Raw genomic sequence first — 19,215 nt, 5'->3', positions numbered from 1 at the left:
GTTGTTTGACATTTGAACATTTATGTTAATCTAACATTTCTACGTATATTAATCTAAATAATTTAATTTTTCAACAATCTGATTCATTTGCCAGGATGTAATGTTGGAGCTTCCATTCATCAGTGAATATGTATGAAGTGATGATGTAGATGGGGACCTGCAGGGTTCAGACTGTTGTGTGCAGGTGTCTGTTTTGTTGCCAGTTGTAGAATCCAATGGGAGGCCTTAAAGGAGAAGTCCCATGAAATTTTTTTTGAAGTATTGTATTACCCTCCAAAAGTTATACAAATCACCAATATACACTTATTACGGGAAATGCTTATAAAGTGCTTTTTTCCCTGCACATACGACTGCATCAAGGCTTCACTTACTGGATAAAATGGTGATGTCACAACCCAACTCCCAGAGCTGTGCGGGCTGTGGCTGCTGGAGAGGATGATGGCAGAGGTACACTGAGGGACACAGGGCACTGGAGGGACACTGAGCATCCCTCTGCCATCATCCTTTCCAGCAGCCACAGCCCGCACAGCTCTGGGAGTCGGGTCGTGACATCACCATGTTATCCAGGAAGTGAAGCCTTGATGCAGTAGTAAGTGCAGGGAAAAAAAGCACTTTACAAGCATTTCCCATAATGAGTGTATATTGGGGATTTGTATAACTTTTGGAGGGCAATACAATACTTTAATAAAAAATTTCACCAGACTTCTCCCTTAACTTCTTCCTGGTCAGGCACATTTCACATACTCATAGACAATGCTGGACACCCAGTCAGCAAGTGGCTTTTTAACTACTTGACAACTAATGATAGCTTTGCTTGTCGCAAGCCCCAGGCAGTAGTCACATCATGATGAGCATACTTATCATGCTGATTCTGCTGGCCTATGTGTTCAGGAGAAGGAGAGCAGCTTTAATATATACAGCTGCAGCCCTGTTTTCACAGCAGAGATCAGAGAAACCTTTGATCTTCGCCATTTAACCTTTTAAATACTATGATGAACTCCAATCAGGGCATACAATGGGAGAATCTGAGGGGGACCCCATTTGAATGCGCCCCAGGGAAACCCTGAACTAGTATACTATAGTTAAGAAATGAAAATATAGAATCTTCCTATGGGATTAAAAAAATCATAATAAAATTAAGAAAAGAAAAGCTCAATTTTTACATTGCAAAGAAAAAAAATACACATAACTATATAAAGTACAACACCTCCCTGAAGAAACAAACCCTCATACCACGTCACGTGTTACATGGAAAAGAAAGAGGTTCTGACCATTGGAATTTCAGTGTAGTAGAATAAAATATCCTTAAGGCCAAATTGTCCTGATTCTCAAGGGGTTAAAGGGTCGGACAATGAGCTACAGGGTAGCCGCATATAGGTGGCACAAGATAGTTTGCTTACTTCTGGTGTGGATGTACATGGTGTATTGTACTGGGAAAAAGCTTGAAAAGGACACAGCACTGTATTGCTTTTCTATATTTACTACAATATCTATGAGTTAGGATTTTTTGCTTGTCTGTTGTAGTCTTTTGTGATATTTTATAGTAGTGCTCGACTGTATGTAATAATGGCTAAATGCTCCAGAGCTGAGAGAAATGATGTCCAGAATGGATAATGAAAGGATTCACATTCTGAAGGTCAGGAACCTGTTATCTAGAGATTTGCCTCAGTAATTCCAAGAAGGTCTTTTGTTATCAGGTCATGGGGCAGGCACATGTAATAGCAGATTCCTAACATTCCAAGAATTTCTAGTGTGAGAGGAGTAGTCAGGAGCTGAGCAGAGCTGAACAGGGTACAGTCATACGTGTAATTTTGTACATAATAGCACAGTATTGTAACTATAGTGACTGTCACCCTATGCCACAGGCATTGCCAGGAGACAGAATTGTCACCCTATGACATACATCTTACCTGTAGCCTGAACTGTTACCCTTTTTAAGATACCATAGACCCCAGTCACAGTGTCCTCACCCCAGTGCTAGCTGCAATGAGCCAGGAAAGTGGTGGAGACACTTCGCTACAAGGTTTTTCAGGATTAGAAAAAACACAGCTACTTTTATGCACAACAGCACCACTCCTATGCCCAGGTCGTGTGTGGTATTACAAGTCAGCTCCATTCTTTTCAAACCTGTCATAACTTTTATGCTGCTCAAAGCAGGAGTCATCAGGGCAGTTCCTGGAGGCCTCCCCCCACTCTACGAGCCTTGACTGATAGATCTCTCCCTATTTGGGTATAGGGAAAGATCTACAATTTCAGGTCGGCAGGACAGAGAGTCAGCAACACAGATAACTCCTGATTGCAAGTTATAACAGACAAAGAAACAGAAAAAGGCTGTATTACACGCCCGACCCATTCTGCAGGCCAGCAGCTTGATACACGGCTCGATAATCGGCTGCACATCTCCTATTACACAGAGAGATGTGTTTGCTCACTTCAGTCACAGCCAGATCTGTACAATTTACAAGATTACTTGGATCGCTTTAGAGGGAAAACAGAGGTCAACTACATTACTTAACGTTTTGGGGACCACAACTCCGTCAAACGACCACAACTTCCTGTGTTGTCCTCTGATTAAATTTAGCCAAGTAATCTTTGGATTGTACACCACTGGAAGATGTTATGAGTAGAGATGAGCGAACCTCGAGCATGCTCAAGTCCATCTGAACCCGAACTTTTGGCATTTGATTAGCGGTGACTGCTGAAGTTGGATAAAGCTCTAAGGTTGTCTGGAAAACAAGGATATAGTCATTGGCTGTATCCATGTTTTCTACATAGCCTTAGGGCTTTATCCAACTTCAGCAGCCACCGCTAATCAAATGCCGAAAGTTCGGGTTCAGATGGACTTGAGCATGCTCGAGGTTCGCTCATCTCTAGTTATGAGTATTTCCAAAAAGTCCTGATTCCTGGTGCGAATTTGCAAGTAATAGGAATTTATATGAAACCTGCACGGTGACTTATGGGAATATTTGAGCTGGTGGTGGTGAACTCCCAAACTGGTACTAGTGGATAATCCTGTGGTGCCTTGGAGTGGTCTAAGCCCTTCTTCACACACACTAGTGTTTTATTTTGTGCATAACATTTTCTTTTTTATGCATTTTTTGTGTTGCCTTTTTTTTATAGCACTGTGGCAAACATTTCTCTGCAACAAAATTTTTGTCATTTGCAACATTTTGAAAAAAAGAAACCATCACAACCCAACAAATTTGGTTTTCAAGTTGATAAAATTGATGTGTCAACAGGCATTTCACAAAAGTCAACAGATTTGCTATTGTAAACTATAACTGTAAACTTCTTCCAATTAAAAAGACTTTATTGTGCCAGTCTACATAGCAATGCAACGTTTCAGCTCGTGAACCCGAGCCTTTCTCATATATATATATATATGGCACTATATGCATTCACAAACTTTTCTACTACCCATTATGTGTACCGTGGTAGAGGATTTGGGGGGGATGCCAAAACCCAAATACATTGTAGATAAAGCGTTTTATATTTCCCTATTTACTTGCACCTAACATTGCCACAGAGTTTTTCAAAAAATAAACATAAGAAAAAACATCCAAAAAACACTGTGGGTAACAATAGCCCTATTAGAAGACTTAGGCCCATCTGTTAACTAGCGCCAATGGCAGTGATCATTGCAGCCAGATTGTTTTCATTTGTGTGGCCCTTTTCTGCAGTAAGCAGTCGGCCGTACATCCCCTACTACACAGCAGAGTGTTTGCTCATTTATCAGCTAATCGATAGCTTTATTACACAGAGCAATATCAACCTGTCCGGCTGCTGCCCCATGTACTTGGGCCTTGGTGGTTGCTTGCATGAAACTGAGCTCCCATTGCACTGATGATGCTTAGGGAGATAAGTACTAGACCGCATCATTTTTACAGTCCAGTTTTGATATGTTAATCTTATTTTCTTCATTTATAGGATATGGGTTTGTGGATTTTGATAGTCCAGGTGCTGCCCAAAAGGCTGTTACCGCTCTAAAGGCCACTGGAGTGCAAGCTCAAATGGCAAAGGTGAGTGCTGTGTGAAAATACACCATGTCAGCATGGGTATGACAAACCAACATTCAGAAATTAGCATGTTTTTGTTAACATTTTGTGTTTATATTGCGTCTAAATATTACATTTAACCCTATCTTGTTTTGGATTTACAGCAACAGGAACAAGATCCAACTAACCTGTACATCTCCAACTTACCAGTCAGCATGGATGAGCAGGAGCTGGAATCACTGCTAAAGCCTTTCGGCCAGGTCATATCTACTCGTATCCTTAGGGATGCTAATGGGACTAGCCGAGGGGTTGGTTTTGCAAGGTGAGAGTGCAAGTGAGGTTAATGTATTCTTTTCAATATGGAAGCTGCTCAAAAAAATATACATATTGCGGGCTGTGGAAATATCATATGATACTACCTGCAGCCCAGCCTCGGGTCTGTTTGCTTAAATAACTAAAGCATCTGAAATTGTGTTTTTATTTGTAGGATGGAGTCTACAGAGAAATGTGAAGCTGTGATTTCTCACTTCAATGGCAAATACATGAAAGCGCCACCTGGTGTCCCAGGTAGGTAGATGCAGTCAAGTTTTCTTCAATAAATAGAAGAAGAGAACTTGTAAGTAGCAGATTACATGTATCTGAAGGAGATTTATAATAAAAATAAAATAAAATAACTAATAATAATAATTTACACCCTGTTACCCCCTGCACTAGGGAGTTCAAAACTTATTATTATTATTTATTTTTAAAGGGCCCTTGATTCCAGAGCATTATACAAGCGATAGGAGTTAACAAACAGAAACAGATCAAAAACACATTACATGAATAAACTAAATGGCTGACCGTTACATGGGTAGAAAGGGCTAACAATCTACAACTTAAACGTTAAACTTAGCAGACTCCTGTTGTAAGACAGTGTGGTTTAACATTCAGCACTTAAAGGGGTTATCCACTATTAGAAAAACATGACATCTTTCTTCCATAGACAACACAACTCTTGTCTCCTGTTCAGGTGTGGTTTGTAATTAGGATCCTTTTTTCTAACACTGGATAACTCCTCTAAGATGTCCATACACCATATACATACACGTGTGAATGTTTGAGTGTTCTCTATGGGGAGTGAAGCGGTGAGCCGCAGCCAAACTGATCTGGCAATGGTTTATTGCTCACAGAACAAATGGTTCAGGCAGAAAAAAATTATCACACCCAACCCTTGTCCCCTATTGACATACATCTTTTAATACATACATCTTATATTGTCAGCCAAATCCACCGGTTGTGCTGTTTTTGACCACATTTAGGATAAGGGGATTGGGCACCTTTAAAGCGGCTCTGTACCTACAATCTGTCCCCCCCTCCAAACCACCTTCGAATAGCTGCATTTAGTCTAAGATCTGTCCAGGGGTCCGCTCAGCAGGTGATGCAGTTATTGTCCTAAAAAACAATTGCAGCCCTGTGTCAAATTGTTGTGGCCTAGAGTACCCATGCCCTAGGATTGCAACGCCTCTCCATCGCCCCCACCCCCCTTATCATTAGAACAATTTCTCCTATTCATCACCTGTGTGAATACTGTACATGTGCTGGATCGTTAAGGCACCTGTGCAGTATTAAGACAGGTGATGAATAGGAAAAATCCTGTCTGGGGGCGTTCCTAGTTATGAGGAGGGATGGAGGATATAATCCTGGGGCACACACACTCTAGACCATGCCATTTTGACGCCAAGTTTAAAAGTTGTTTTTAAGGACAATAACTGCATCACCTGCTAAACGGACCCCAGGACAGATCTTGGATTAAAAGCAGTTTTCTGAAGGTACAAGTGGTTTGGGGACCAGATTGTGGGTACAGAGTTGCTTTAAATCTGCCATATGACAGATTACAGTTTATAACTATAAGTCATGTCAGTGTGAATAGAGCCATACAACATAACATTTAATGTGTGCATGTATGTCTTTCTTACTTCGGTCCACCTATTGTTGTCTAATTATTTGTGTCTTCCTTTTTCAGCACCCCAGGAGCCCCTACTTTGCAAGTTTGCTGATGGAGGTCAAAAAAAGAGGCAAACCCAGGGGAAGTATATTCAGAATGGACGTGGCTGGCCACGAGATGGCGAGACGGTAATATGAGACAAGATTTCACTTTCCTCTCTTTCTTCATCATTTTATATCAATACAACCAATTATTGGTGTTTTGTTACATATTTTTTTTCTTTATCTTCAAGGGTGGAATGACTTTGACATATGATCCTACGACTGCTCTGCAAAATGGGTAACGTTACAGCATTTTAATCTTGACATATATTTGGGGCATAGTTCTTGCAGCTTTCCAATACTTGGGGGGGGGGGGGATTTATCCTGGGCATTTGCACAATTTCTCTTTTGTTAAATACTGTGGCGACTACTTACCTATTCTACATAAATACAGTAGGTAGACTAGATTGCATATAAACATGTAGATGATATAATGCCCCCACTGTTTGTTACTGTATTACAATCCATCAAGTTCAGCCTAATTCAGGTTTAGCTTGACTATTATCTACATATAAAAGATTGTGACTAATCACGACTTTATGTTTCAAAGTCTGAATAGTTGGCTATGGATCCAAAAAAGGAATGTGCAAAAACAAAAAAAAATCTGGGTTAAAAATTAAGTTAGCAGCCATATTGCTATTATTTGTTTTTGTAGAAATCCTAATAATTGTTTTATATATTTTAGGTTTTACACAACCCCATACAGTATTGCCCCAAATCGGGTGATTGCTCAGGCAGCCCTCTCCCCATACCTGCAGTCACCTGTTTCTTCTTATCAGGTAGGAGATAAGATGAATGATTGACCTCATTTCATTTGCATATGAAAAGATGTTATCAAGACTAATAGACCTTGTATTGGCTTATTTGTAGGTTCACAATCCTTCCTGGATGCATCATCAGTCTTACCTCATGCAGCCTGCAGTAAGTAACACATCACTTATCACGTCTGATAGCAGAAGAGCCACCTGGGAACATTGCTGCTCTGTGACACGGCTTATGTCAGTGGAGCTTATATTATCAATCATAGCCTACTGTGAGCCTAAAGGCAGAGTGAAGCACAGTGCAATATATATTCATGTATTTTTCTTGCCCTCGACCCTAATGTTCAGCCGTTATAGCCACTAGTTTATGATGTTTTTCACCATTACAAGTAATAATAATGTTTATACATTTTAATATACATTTATTTATGGTCCGCAGCACTTTACAACCCTAAGGGTACATATATAGACAGAATCAGACATTACGGAGATATGTGTGTAATAATTAGGTGTGTTAGGAGAGAGGGCCCAGCTCCCAAGAGCTTACCATCTATGAGGAAATGAGCTTTGTGTCCTTTGTTGAAGAAGTCAGGATGCATCAGAAGCATCAGCATTCAGACATTATGGAAGAATTAACTTTTAAGACATACAGAGAATATTTAGTACTTACACCAAGATGGAGATAACATAGAAAAGGAATGACACAATAACCATAGACAACAGAGTACATAACACAAAAGTAACCAGTGTGTATAGTAATATAAATTAACAGGTAAAGGGGTTATCCAGGATTAGAAAAGGACAGCTACTTTCTTGAAAAGCAGCACTGCTCCTATCCTCAGGATGTGTGTGGTATTACAGTTCAGCTCCATTCACTTTGAAGGCAATGAGCTGCAAAATATCCAAACTGAGGACATGAAGTGTGCTGCCATGTCCAGCCATGTTTTTTCTTATCCTGGAGCCTTATAACTTGTTCAGCACCCTTTAACCTTCATTTTGTTTGCCAGGGAACTGTCCTCACTCCCACTATGGACCATGCTATTTCCATCCAGCCTGCTTCCATGATGGGACCTCTGGCTCAGCAGCTGGGACACTTGTCACTGGGGAGCACGGGAGCGGTAAGAAATTACTATTAAGACATTATGTGTAAAAACAGGTTATTATGGCTAAAAGCCTGAGCCTTTTTTTATTTAATTAAAATGTTTGAACCTTTTAATTAATCTTTTTAACTTTTATATTTAGTATATGCCAGCTGCAGCCGCTATGCAGGGGGCTTATATCCCCCAGTACCCGTCCGTGCCTTCTACTGTCTCCATAGAGGTGAGGAATAAGTCATGTTTTGGATGTTAGAAAGAGAGTTGTGCTGAACGTTTATTAGCTGTTTATAGAGAGAGATTAACTTAAAAGAGGCCTGTTGACATACGTGTAATCTTTTACGCTACAAGCGATGCAGAAATGGACCTCCTTTTAGTGCCAGACAAGTTTCAACTCTGTGTTTTGGAATGTATCGGCAAACATATCGAGGGGGAGATAGCAACGATTTTACATTGGATGTTTTCCGGCGAATCATCCACAGTGCAAGACTCGTTCCGATATTTAGCATCCCCCAAAGGAACAAGATCTTAATCATGGTTGCTGATCAATGGTAGCCCTCCATTGGGTTCCTGTAGTAACTTGTAGATGGCAAAGGATTGACAAATTGACAACTCTTAATGGCACTGCTCTTTGTCACCAGGTGAACAGGGAGCATCTGAGATATCATATTATGAGTCCCTAAATAAACAATAGGTATAGGTATCCTTCCAGGTGAAACAGTGAGGATGTTGGAATCTGAAAGAACCGAAGTGGTAACTTCTAGAGAATATCTGAATATCATCATATCAATTATGTAAAGTATAGGGGCTGTCTAGGCCAAAACAAAAAACAATATTGTATGTAGAACCGATGCATAAAAGCTATGCTATGTGACTAAGAGAGTAGGTGGAGTCTTATGCTACTATGGAAACAAAGGGTGTCAAAAAACTGTCAGGTATTGGTCTACAGATCCCAAGGTAAGCCATTCTAATAACTCATGGTGCAGACAGCATGAAAGTGATGACAGGTCCCCATTCACAAATATTAGAAGAGAGTGTTAATGTTTTGGAGCATCCCCGAAAGGGAGTTCCCATTTACTTCTATGAGAGGGTTTTTGGCATGGGCCCATCCTATTTTTTTGTCATTAGTTCACCAAACTCCATTGTTTTTAATTTGGCTATGTTCACACATTTCTGTCAGTCTTTTTTCAGCCAAAACCAGGAGTGAGTTGTAAACACAGAAACTGTGCAATCCTTTCCATTATAATTCTGCCCTGTTGGTTCCACAGCTGGGTTTGGTTAAAAAAAAAAAGAATGACTAAAAGACTGATCGAAATACTATGTGTGAACATAGCCTTTTTATGTGTTACCCTGTATTTCTCGCCTTTATATGTGTTTTATGGATTAGTTGAAAGGTTCTATTTTCTCTATATTTGGATGCTTTTAGGTGTTAAATGAGTCATTCAGCCTGGACCCCTTTTTTCAGGGAGGGTGGGTGAAAAAACTAACATCCATCCTCCCTTGCTCCAGCGCTGCTGCCTGCATTCTGCTGCTTTAGTTCCCAATGTGGGCCACTTCCGGGGTTTCATAGAACCACTCTATTGATTGAATTTCATTGAATGGTAGAGGTGGGACTTGGATGTTATTTTTTTACCCATAACGGTGGGGATTCTGAAAAAAGGGGTCCTGGTCAGACAGCTATCATTTCAGTTGACTTTTCGAGTTAAGCTGTCCTGTGTATGTATATGAGGAGCAAAAGTATATCTGGCCATTCTATCACTGGTTTATGCCATTTCCCCCCTGGGAACCACCCTGTAAACGTCATTCCCATTTCTGCATTCCCTATGCTCAGCTGCAATATGGATACATCCTAGCCTCTGTGCTGCCTCCTGTACACTATGGGGGGGATCACATTCCACCTTTCATTCCTCACAGGTTCTTTGGGAAATGAAAGGTGGTTGCTAGGGGCAACAGAGCTAGTTCTACTTTACACCATGTTAGATAAATCTCCCCATATATACATACTAAAAACAGGATCCTACAATCCTACCTCACTGTAGCAAACCTTTTAAAGTTCCCAGACCAGCATTGAGCAGCCTAACATGTGAATCCACCCCCCTCGGCCCCTTCCTCCTCCATAGGCTATAATAGGCAGTGCTAACCCACCTTCACTCTGCATGTCTCTGCTGTAGACAGCTTTACCTTGATAACGAACAGATAAGAAGTGAGGGGAGAAGGCAGGAAAACAGCATTGTGAGTACAGCAGGAAGCTCTTTTGCCTAATAAAACATATTACAGACTTTCTTATAACCACATGTACTATTGATATCTGCAAAGTTGTTTGAAATGACAGCTACACTTTAAGCCCCTAGAAGCCTGTCTTTTTGTTTTTTGGTTTATTTGTTTATTGAGCCTGACATAATCAGGATGATCTCAGAGCTCATTCAGCTTTGTGACTATTACATTCATTGCAGTGGTTACATTGTTATTAATGGTACTGCTTTTTCTAATTAAATGCTTAATTATACATAGCCAGAAATAAAGGGTATATTAATCCCACTCCTTAGTATATTCAGGGTCACCTGGGAAGGCAGAAGAAACAGCATTTTTTAATCTTGTCAGAATATGACCCTTTTTGAGGGTCTATTGACCCTCAAGTAGCTCCATTGACGCTACTTCTTATTGACACACGACACTGCTCTGCTGTATCAATTTTTTAGCTTTTGCCCCTAATTTCAGCCTGATTTAGCCCTCAGAGCTGTCTGGGCTGCACATTGTTACTTTGGTCTTAGGCTACAAATGATTCTAGTTTTTACAGTTTTGGCTTAAGGGGGTATTCCCATTTCAGCTGCTTATCCCCTATGCCAAAATCAAATATTTTTAGTTTCACCTGCAAAGAAAGAGTTAATAAAAGTAAATTAGTAAGTAATATAAATTCCTAAAATAGTTCCCTTTAAAAAGTACATCCTGTCCCACAAAAAACAAGCCCTTATGTATCTATGTTGACAGGATAGGTCATAGCATGCTGATCAATGGGTGTCACTGATCCTGAGAACAGGAACAAAGTCAGCAATTTATTCCTGCGTTATAGGGCCACCAGACATTTCTGAGTTCTTCACTTGGAAATGATCAGCAGCCCCTTACAGAATGAATGAAGCGCTAGGCAATTGCACGCCATCCATTATTATTGGGATCGGTGGGGATCCCAGCTGTCAGACCCCCACCAATCAGCTTGTACCCCATATCTTATAGTTAAAGGATAACAAGTTGAGATGGGAATATCCCTTTAACTTGGCATCTGTAGGTGATGTTGTCTCCCAGCAACATTTGACGTTCTCTTAGCACCCTCTGGTTCCTTAGCAATAAATGACACTGGCTATTCTGGTCTCATAGTGTTGTATAGCATAGCTTTTATGCATCAGTACTACAGCCTGTATTGTTTTTATCTCATACAGCTCTTGTATTTTGCATGATTATTTTGCTCATTCACTGTTTTACATTGTTTTTTTGCAGGTTTTTATAGAGGTAACTGATTGATTTCTCTATTTCCACTATATATGTTTGTTATTGCATAGCATTTTATTTTTACCTAATGAAGGACTCAATTCCGGGCTGCACTGCATTGTACAGTCATTCACATAAAAAGATTTTATAACCATGAAGAGTTGTCATATTGTTGATCCTTTGACAGTTCTTGCTGGCAGTATTATTGGGTGAAGTAGGACATGTTATGTATAGCAGACTCCTAATCATTTGTTTTGCTCAGGAGAGCAGCGGGCAGCCTCAACAAGTTGCCGTGGAAACCACCACAGAACACGCCGCTTATTCGTACCAGTGAGAGAAAGTGCAGGTGAGAACAGCAGTGCCTAGCTGTAAGGCCTCCAATAGCCTGTACAGGATAGACAGATATCACATACAGATCAGTGATCTACAGACATATGTCTTAGGAACGGCCAGGAGCGGCCAGCCTTGAGAAACTAACAAATCATGGTACTGATTCTGTTACTGTAAGAATACCTGTGCAGGTACAGAGTTAGCATTATACAGGGTCGTCCAAAAGTAGGTGGACAGAAAGTGGGTGGATCTGTGAAACTGTCTCAGTTGCCCCTAGCAACCAATCAGATTCCACCTTTCATTTTCCAAAGAGTCTGTGAGGAATAAAAAGGTGGAATCTGATTGGTTGCTAGGGGCAACTGAGACAGTTTCACTTTACACCATGTTTGATAAATCTCCCCCTTCATAACCCTATTACACATACTGTCCACCTACTTTTGGACCACCCTGTATATGCATAAAGGGGTATTCTCATCTCATAAGTAATATAGGTTTAACTTGTAGTTAAATGTTTTTGCAAAAAAATTCAGTAAGCAAACTTGCCTCCTCCTGATATGCTGCCCTTTCCGTCCCACTGTTGACAGTTCATTGTCTAGGTTACAGACCACCACTCTGCTTTAAAAACGGGTGTATACATAGCTATAATGTAGATTTATAGCGATATATATATATATATATATATATATATATATAAATTATACCTATATATACACCAGCCTGGCTGTTTTAGAGCAGAGGGGTGGTCTGTAACCTAGACAGCGAGTTGTCAATAATGGGATGGAAAGAGCAGCATATCAGGAGAAGGAGGTAAGTTTGCTAAATTAATTTTTTTTGCAAAAATATTTCACTTGATGAGTCCTACTAGTTTACCTATATTAGTTGAGATGACAATACCCCTTTAGGCTAGGTTCACACTATGTAACTGTGCGGCTGTATTTTTTATGCGGCTGTAAATGTGCGGATGAAACTACGGCCCTGGGAAAAAATAGACATGCGGCTCAAAACATACGGTCATTTACTTGGAAATCTGGTTTAACTAAAAATAACAAATAAAATCTTAAGAAAGTGATGCAAACACCTCTGTAATGCATCTGGGAAAGCAGGGAAACAGTTTACATGAATTGCTATTACCGGGGTTTGCGATCCTCTGCAGTAATGCCGATGTCTCTCATGGTTAATATATTAAAATAATAAAACACATTTTCGTTGTAATAAAGTCCCTTTCGTTGTTCAATAATTAAATTTAAACTAATCCATCATTTTGCAATTAAATATACTGTTAAAATAAATATATATATAAATAAATGTATATTTATATATATAATTATTTTTTGACAGTATATTTAATTGCACAATGATGGATTCGTTAGAATTAAATTATTGAATAACGAAACTGAATTTATTTCAACGAAAATGTGTTTTATTAATTAAATATTAATTAGTACAGGAAGCTCCATAAGCCGTTAATTCATATTGCCGGCAAAAGAGCTTTCTGTACTAATCATCACTTTACTTTAATGAAAACATCAAATGTTTCTTCTAATTATGTTATCACAATAGCATTATTAGAAGAAACATTTAGAATTATATGTGCGCTCAGCTGATTGGCTGATCGGCTGAGCGCACATATAATTAGCGGGTCCGCAGCACAGTGACTTCATTGTGCTGCAGACCAGCGAAGAGGACACATCGGGGTGAGTATAGAGCTCTCCCCACCCCCTCCCCAGCACTGCACCCCTCCCAGCAAGGAAGGGGGGTCACTTAAAAATAGGGGGGACCCTATGCGTTTTTTATTATTTATTTATTTTTAAAAAAACCCGCATAGGGTCCCCCCTATTTTTATAACCAGCCGGGTTAAAAACCAAACGACAGCAGCCTGGTAACACCAGGGTGGGAAGAGCCATTGGTTTAGGCCCTCCCCAGCCTAAATCTTACCAGCCTGCTGCCGCCCTGTCCAGGAGCGCCAATTTTGACGCTCCGGGACCACTGGCACCCGGCTCTTCCCAGTACCCCTGGTGGCATTGGGTACTGGGGTAATAATAGGGGGTTAGTGTTAGCCATTTTATACCGGCTAACACTAGGCCCCAACTTAGTAATGGATTCCGTCTATTAGACGGCTTCCACTACTAAGTCTATAAAGTAAAGAAATAAAGACAAGACACAAGTTAAAAAAAATTTTTATTCAAATAAAAACACCCCCACACCCCTCATTGACCATTTTATAAAAAAAAAAACAACAAAAAACCGCTGGTCATCGATGTAGTCCACGGAATCCGACGTAATCCCCAGGATACCGATATCTGAAAAACAAAAAGGGAGAAACACACAAAAAACACACAAACAGGAGCACAACACCCATCATTGTGAGCGGTGTTGTGCACCTTACAGTATGCAGCATCTTTACAGATCGCTGCTTACTGTCTGGCCCCCAAGGGGTTAAGGGAGGATGTATTGCATCCCCCTTAACCCCTTGGGGGCCAGACTGATGTCAGACTGCACCCATCCCAGCAAGGAAGGGGTTAAGTGACCCCCCTTCCTTGCTGGGAGGGGTGCAGTGCTGGGGAGGGGGTGGGGAGAGCTCTATACTCACCCCGATGTGTCCTCTTCGCTGGTCCGCAGCACAATGAAGTCACTGTGCTGCGGACCCGCTAATTATATGTGCGCTCAGCCGATCAGCCAATCAGATGAGCGCACATATAATTCTAAATGTTTCTTCTAATAATGCTATTGTGATAATATAATTAGAAGAAACATTTGATGTTTTAATTACAGTAAAGTGATGATTAGTACAGAAAGCTCTTTTGCCGGCAATATGAATTAATGGCTTATGGAGCTTCCTGTACTAATTAATATTTAATGAATAAAACACATTTTCGTTGAAATAAATTCAGTTTCGTTATTCAATAATTTAATTCTAACGAATCCATCATTGTGCAATTAAATATACTGTCAAAAAATAAATATATATATATAAATATACATTTATTTATATTACAAGAAAATGTGTTTTATTAATTTAATATATTAACTATTAGAGGCATCGGCGTTCGGCATCATTGCCGGCTATTTTTGAAGTACTCCGTACGGACCGCCTGTCAATCCACGGCCGCGTTTCCAGCCGCAAACAATGGTCTTGTTCCTTTTTTTTACGGGTCCGTTTACGATAGGGCCGTAGATTCATACATAGTGTGCACTGTGCAGCCGTATATCGTATACTTTCCAGCGTACGCATGAACCACCAAAAATACCGCCACACAATTACAGCCGCAAATACAGCCGCACACTTACATAGTCTGAACCTGGCCTTATGGTGCGTTCACATGTACACGATCTGCAGCAGATTTGATGTCGCAGATTTGAAGTTGCAGATTTAAAGCAAATCATCAGTTTTAAATCTGTGCCATCAAATCTGCTGCAGATCCTACACGTGTGAATTCACCCTTAGGCTATGTTCACATTACGTAAGAGAGCAGCCATTCCGTGACCCGTTCACAGAACGGCCGGTCTCTGCAAAGATCATCCCGGCTGGTACTGCAGTACCAACCAGATGATCTTTCCGACCACAGTGTTCTGATGCGGGCGCATCAGCGCGCGCCCACATCAGAACTCTCATAGCACACAATGAAGAAAGCGGCTGAATTGCGGCTGCAGAAAACTGACATGTCAGTTCTTTGCGGCGCTGCATGAGATTCCGGCCAGAGCGTATACTATGTGTATACGCTCCAGACGGGATCCCATAGAAGAATAGGCAGTGTTCCACCCCGTACAAAGTATGGCCGTTGTTGCTGATGGAAACAATGGCCGTACTTTTACGCTGTGTGAACATAGCCTTAAGGTTTATTTATAAAATACATTTTTCATAAATCTTGATTTATTCTTTTTTTCAGAAGTGCAAAAAACACTACCTTACTGGTGGGATCAATATATGATGCATTTATTTATTTATTTATTTATTTATTTATTGTTAGCACCACATTAATATTATGGAACATTTCTGTACATGCTTTCAGTTTCTGCATTCATTTTTATAGTTAAATAGTTTTGCTTCTTTGTCAGGTTCACAGGAGAATATGCGTCAGCCCAGGAAGCGACCGGATGGAGAGCTGCAGGGCTGAACATGAGGCTTTACTAAATGATGGGGATAACTGAAAAAAAAAAAGAAAACAAAAAAAAAAATCAAAAAACAAGGAAAAATAAGAAATAAACATGCTGGGGGATGAATGAAGAAAAAATATTTTTCTTTCTTTCTTTTGCAAAGAAGCATTTTTACTGCAATAAACTTTAAAACTTCCAAGGAACCAAAGCAGCTAGAAAAAGAGAACTCAAGAAACCTAATAAAACCAGAACAGACTTTCAAATCTTGACTGAGAAATACAAGTAAAAAAAAATAAAAAAATCGAAAAAAAAAAAAAAAGAAAACAAAGAAAAGACTGAAAAAAATCCAACAAAGCATAAAAACAAATTCTATTTTAATAAGAAGATTTTTTTTGTCATTTTTTTACCGTAGAATATTTTTTTTTTAATTTTTATTTAAGTGCGTGACATACAAGGAGAGCGCAGCACCAGGACATAAGCGGCGAACCGTATGCGAAACAGAGACTGCAATGGGGAAGTTGCAATTTTGCTGCCTGACACCATTTTATTTTTCATTTTTTAAAGGACTGTGTGGCTGTTTCTTTTATTTTGGGAAGGGGGGCTGAGGGGGAAGGGGAAAGGAGGGATGCAAGTGATATGCAAAAACATTTTTGGAAGGTGATTTTTTTTTATTTTTTTTTTGCATATTTGACTGTGCTTTTTTAAGTTCCTGTCACCAATATTGACTATATTTTCCAAAATGGAAGCCATAGCAAATAGGCCCAGAAAAAAAAACAGATGCCAACATTTTAAGGACTAATTTTCAAGGACTGTGAAGAGGTTGAAACAGAAAACTAAAAAAAACCTGAAGGATTTGAAAGGCGTGTTAGACTGCACAGCTCTGACTTCAGTCTTGTATACGAGAGTATCCCTTCATAAATGTGTATCATTCGGATTTAGACCTTGGAATAACCTTGGTGTTTAGTTTAACGATGCACATACATGTTATTGTTGAGCTGACATTTCGTGGCAGTGTAATCCTTACTGAGATATGTTGGCCTTCATGACAAAACCAACCTTATAGAACCTCAAACAACTAACGCATACATGCATTTTACTTCTGTGTAACATGCCCATGGCAACTTGATTAAAAGGTAATCCCATCTAAATTTAGGCCAGTTTTACACATGCAACATATTGGAGCAAATCTCATTCTGACCATGGGTCCAATGACTATCGTGAAGATCCATGATGCTGTTCGTTCGGGTCATCAGACCTGAGGTCTGACTGGTATTTGCAGTTGTTGTGCATGCAGAAATATGCTCATATTACACTGATGTGAAACTGGCCTTAGGGTGACTTTTATGGTTGTTGTCAGCAGTTACTAAAATAACATAGTGGACCTGTTCCCATGTGACTAAGGCCAACATCACACACTGCAGTTATGAGCCAAAAGTAAGAGTGGAAAGAGAAATATAAAGGAAGGACGTCTACTTCCTGCCTGATCCACTTCTGCCTATGGCTCAAAAACGGCAGTGTCCTATACACATAGGAGCAGTCATCTGAAGCCACCAATTGAAGTGGCATTGGCCGACAAGATGATGTTGGGTAAAAGAAGGCTTAGACATGTTGAAATTTAAGCCAGTGATAATTTTCTCGTCAAGAAAGTTAAGCTGACATCAGAGATGTCCAGCATTGGCTTATTCTTCTCTCCCCCACCGAGGACATATGCATGCTTATCAGAACTGAGCGTGCATGGATAGGGCAAAAGGAATATCTGTTGATTTTAAAAATTGCTGATAACATCACAGAAAACTAATCTTTGAAGTGTGTAACGAAGCCCATGTAAGATCTTACCTATTTTGCATACATTCTATTATGTTTGAGCAATTGATAACATTGAAGGAAGACGATCATAAAAATCAGGATTTAGTAATGATAATACCCAATTCCCCTGCTTCAGATTGACAGCTTCCTGCATGTTAGACTTTTCTGTTTTCTTTGCCATGCTTTACACACATTCATATAAATGGGTTTTGTTCTGCAAGCGTCTGATGGCACCCCCTGGTGGCATGATAGTATGTAATAGATTTCTGAGGATTCAAGTTTTTAGTAGTTGCATTTTTGAGTCCAGTTCAAGTTCGGGGCTACACAGTCTTCCTAAAAGTTCTATTATTTTGAGAGATTAGATAAAATTTATGCTGTGTAAATGTGATCTTGCGCTAACAAACATAAAGCCATGAGAAGGGGATGTAAGGCAGGATAGAAACCCAAGCCAGTTCTCTGTTCCCAGTCAATCTCATGCAGGTTAGGTTTTTGGTTCCTGATTTTCTCACCATCCAATTCACAGAAAGTTATTGTTGGCAATGATTGTACATAGGATATTTCTCGGGTCTGCTTGTGGTTGCTTCCAATATGTAATGTACATAGAAATGTCCAGGGCATTGCGATTTAGGTCAGCTTTTTATACTGTATTTGTTTTTCCTGTTAATAGGAATAATTTGAGGAAACAGCAACCTATTGGGGTATCAGGATAACTCGATAAAATGGTTGTCAGGAAAGGATTAGGATGTAAAGAGAGTCACTAGGTCACCTTGTGATCCATTTTGGTTATGGGAATTTTTTGCATAACATATTTTGTTTATTTAAAGGTTTTTTTGACAGTTTGACCTGTACTGCTTCCCCATGCAGTAAAACAATAATAGAACATATATTTACCTCCCCCACTGCTCCCGTTGTGAGATCTTCCTGGCTGCACTCCTGTGTCTCCAGCTTCCAATGACAACCCAATCCCTGTTAAGCTGAGTGGGGGTGCAGGAAGCTATCAGAAGCTGACAGAACAAGAGCACAGCCGGGACCAGGAGATCTGACAGCAGGAGAGGCAGTACAGAAAAGTTTCTTATTGCCTGGAAAACCCCTTTAATATATTCACATATATATTCAGTTTTAGGGCCATATTGAAACTGCCTCTTATTGTAACCCATATGTTCTGTAGTTGTGCAGTTAAAGGACTGGAAAACTACTTTAAACTGCTTAAAACTACAACCTGCAGCAACCCTAAAGTTAGCCATGTACATTAGATGTGTCAGCCAAACCTGCTTATTTGGGTGGGATCAACCAACCATTATCTGGATTACCAAATCCTAACGTTCTCCCCCATAACCACTGAGAACACAGAAACCTTCCTGATATTTGTCCTGTCTAAAAGTAGCATCAGTCAGTCAATAAACAAGTTAACATTCATTGGTCAACTGATTGGCTCTTTTGTATAGCCATTAAAATCCCTATTATTGGTTGCATGTTGCCGTGTGTAAACGGGATGTGTTGGTAATAATAAATTTAAATGGCTACCTGATAGGGACATCAAAAGGTTTGATCAGTTGGGGTCTCTTTGTTTAGACTGCCACCAATCGCTAGAACAACAGTGAAGAAGATGGAGATGGAGACAGC

General features: G+C 39.9%; 1 protein-coding gene across 5 annotated transcripts in view; it reads left to right on the top strand.

The window, feature by feature from the left end:
- RBMS2 (RNA binding motif single stranded interacting protein 2) overlaps positions 1–18,693 on the top strand; it is a 73,165-nt gene extending 54,472 nt beyond the window's left edge. For 4 of the 5 annotated variants that reach the window (XM_069970453.1, XM_069970452.1, XM_069970455.1 and 1 more), the window contains exons 4-14: positions 3,928–4,019; positions 4,160–4,317; positions 4,483–4,562; positions 6,001–6,110; positions 6,215–6,261; positions 6,709–6,802; positions 6,894–6,944; positions 7,792–7,902; positions 8,027–8,104; positions 11,632–11,707; positions 15,748–18,693. In XM_069970453.1, coding sequence (XP_069826554.1) covers positions 3,928–4,019; positions 4,160–4,317; positions 4,483–4,562; positions 6,001–6,110; positions 6,215–6,261; positions 6,709–6,802; positions 6,894–6,944; positions 7,792–7,902; positions 8,027–8,104; positions 11,632–11,707; positions 15,748–15,806 — 956 coding nt within the window. In that variant the 3' untranslated portion in view covers positions 15,807–18,693. Of the gene's footprint in view, positions 1–3,927; positions 4,020–4,159; positions 4,318–4,482; positions 4,563–6,000; positions 6,111–6,214; positions 6,262–6,708; positions 6,803–6,893; positions 6,945–7,791; positions 7,903–8,026; positions 8,105–11,623; positions 11,708–15,747 lie in introns of all 5 variants that reach the window. The other variant, XM_069970456.1, reaches the window with a different exon arrangement.
- Positions 18,694–19,215: the final 522 nt, after the last annotated feature.

This window comes from Dendropsophus ebraccatus, chromosome 5 (assembly GCF_027789765.1).
Source record: "Dendropsophus ebraccatus isolate aDenEbr1 chromosome 5, aDenEbr1.pat, whole genome shotgun sequence".
Classification (NCBI taxonomy): Eukaryota; Metazoa; Chordata; class Amphibia; order Anura; family Hylidae; genus Dendropsophus; species Dendropsophus ebraccatus.
The sequence above is the reverse complement of the archived record's forward strand: the minus strand, read 5'-3'. Positions and strand labels throughout refer to the sequence as shown.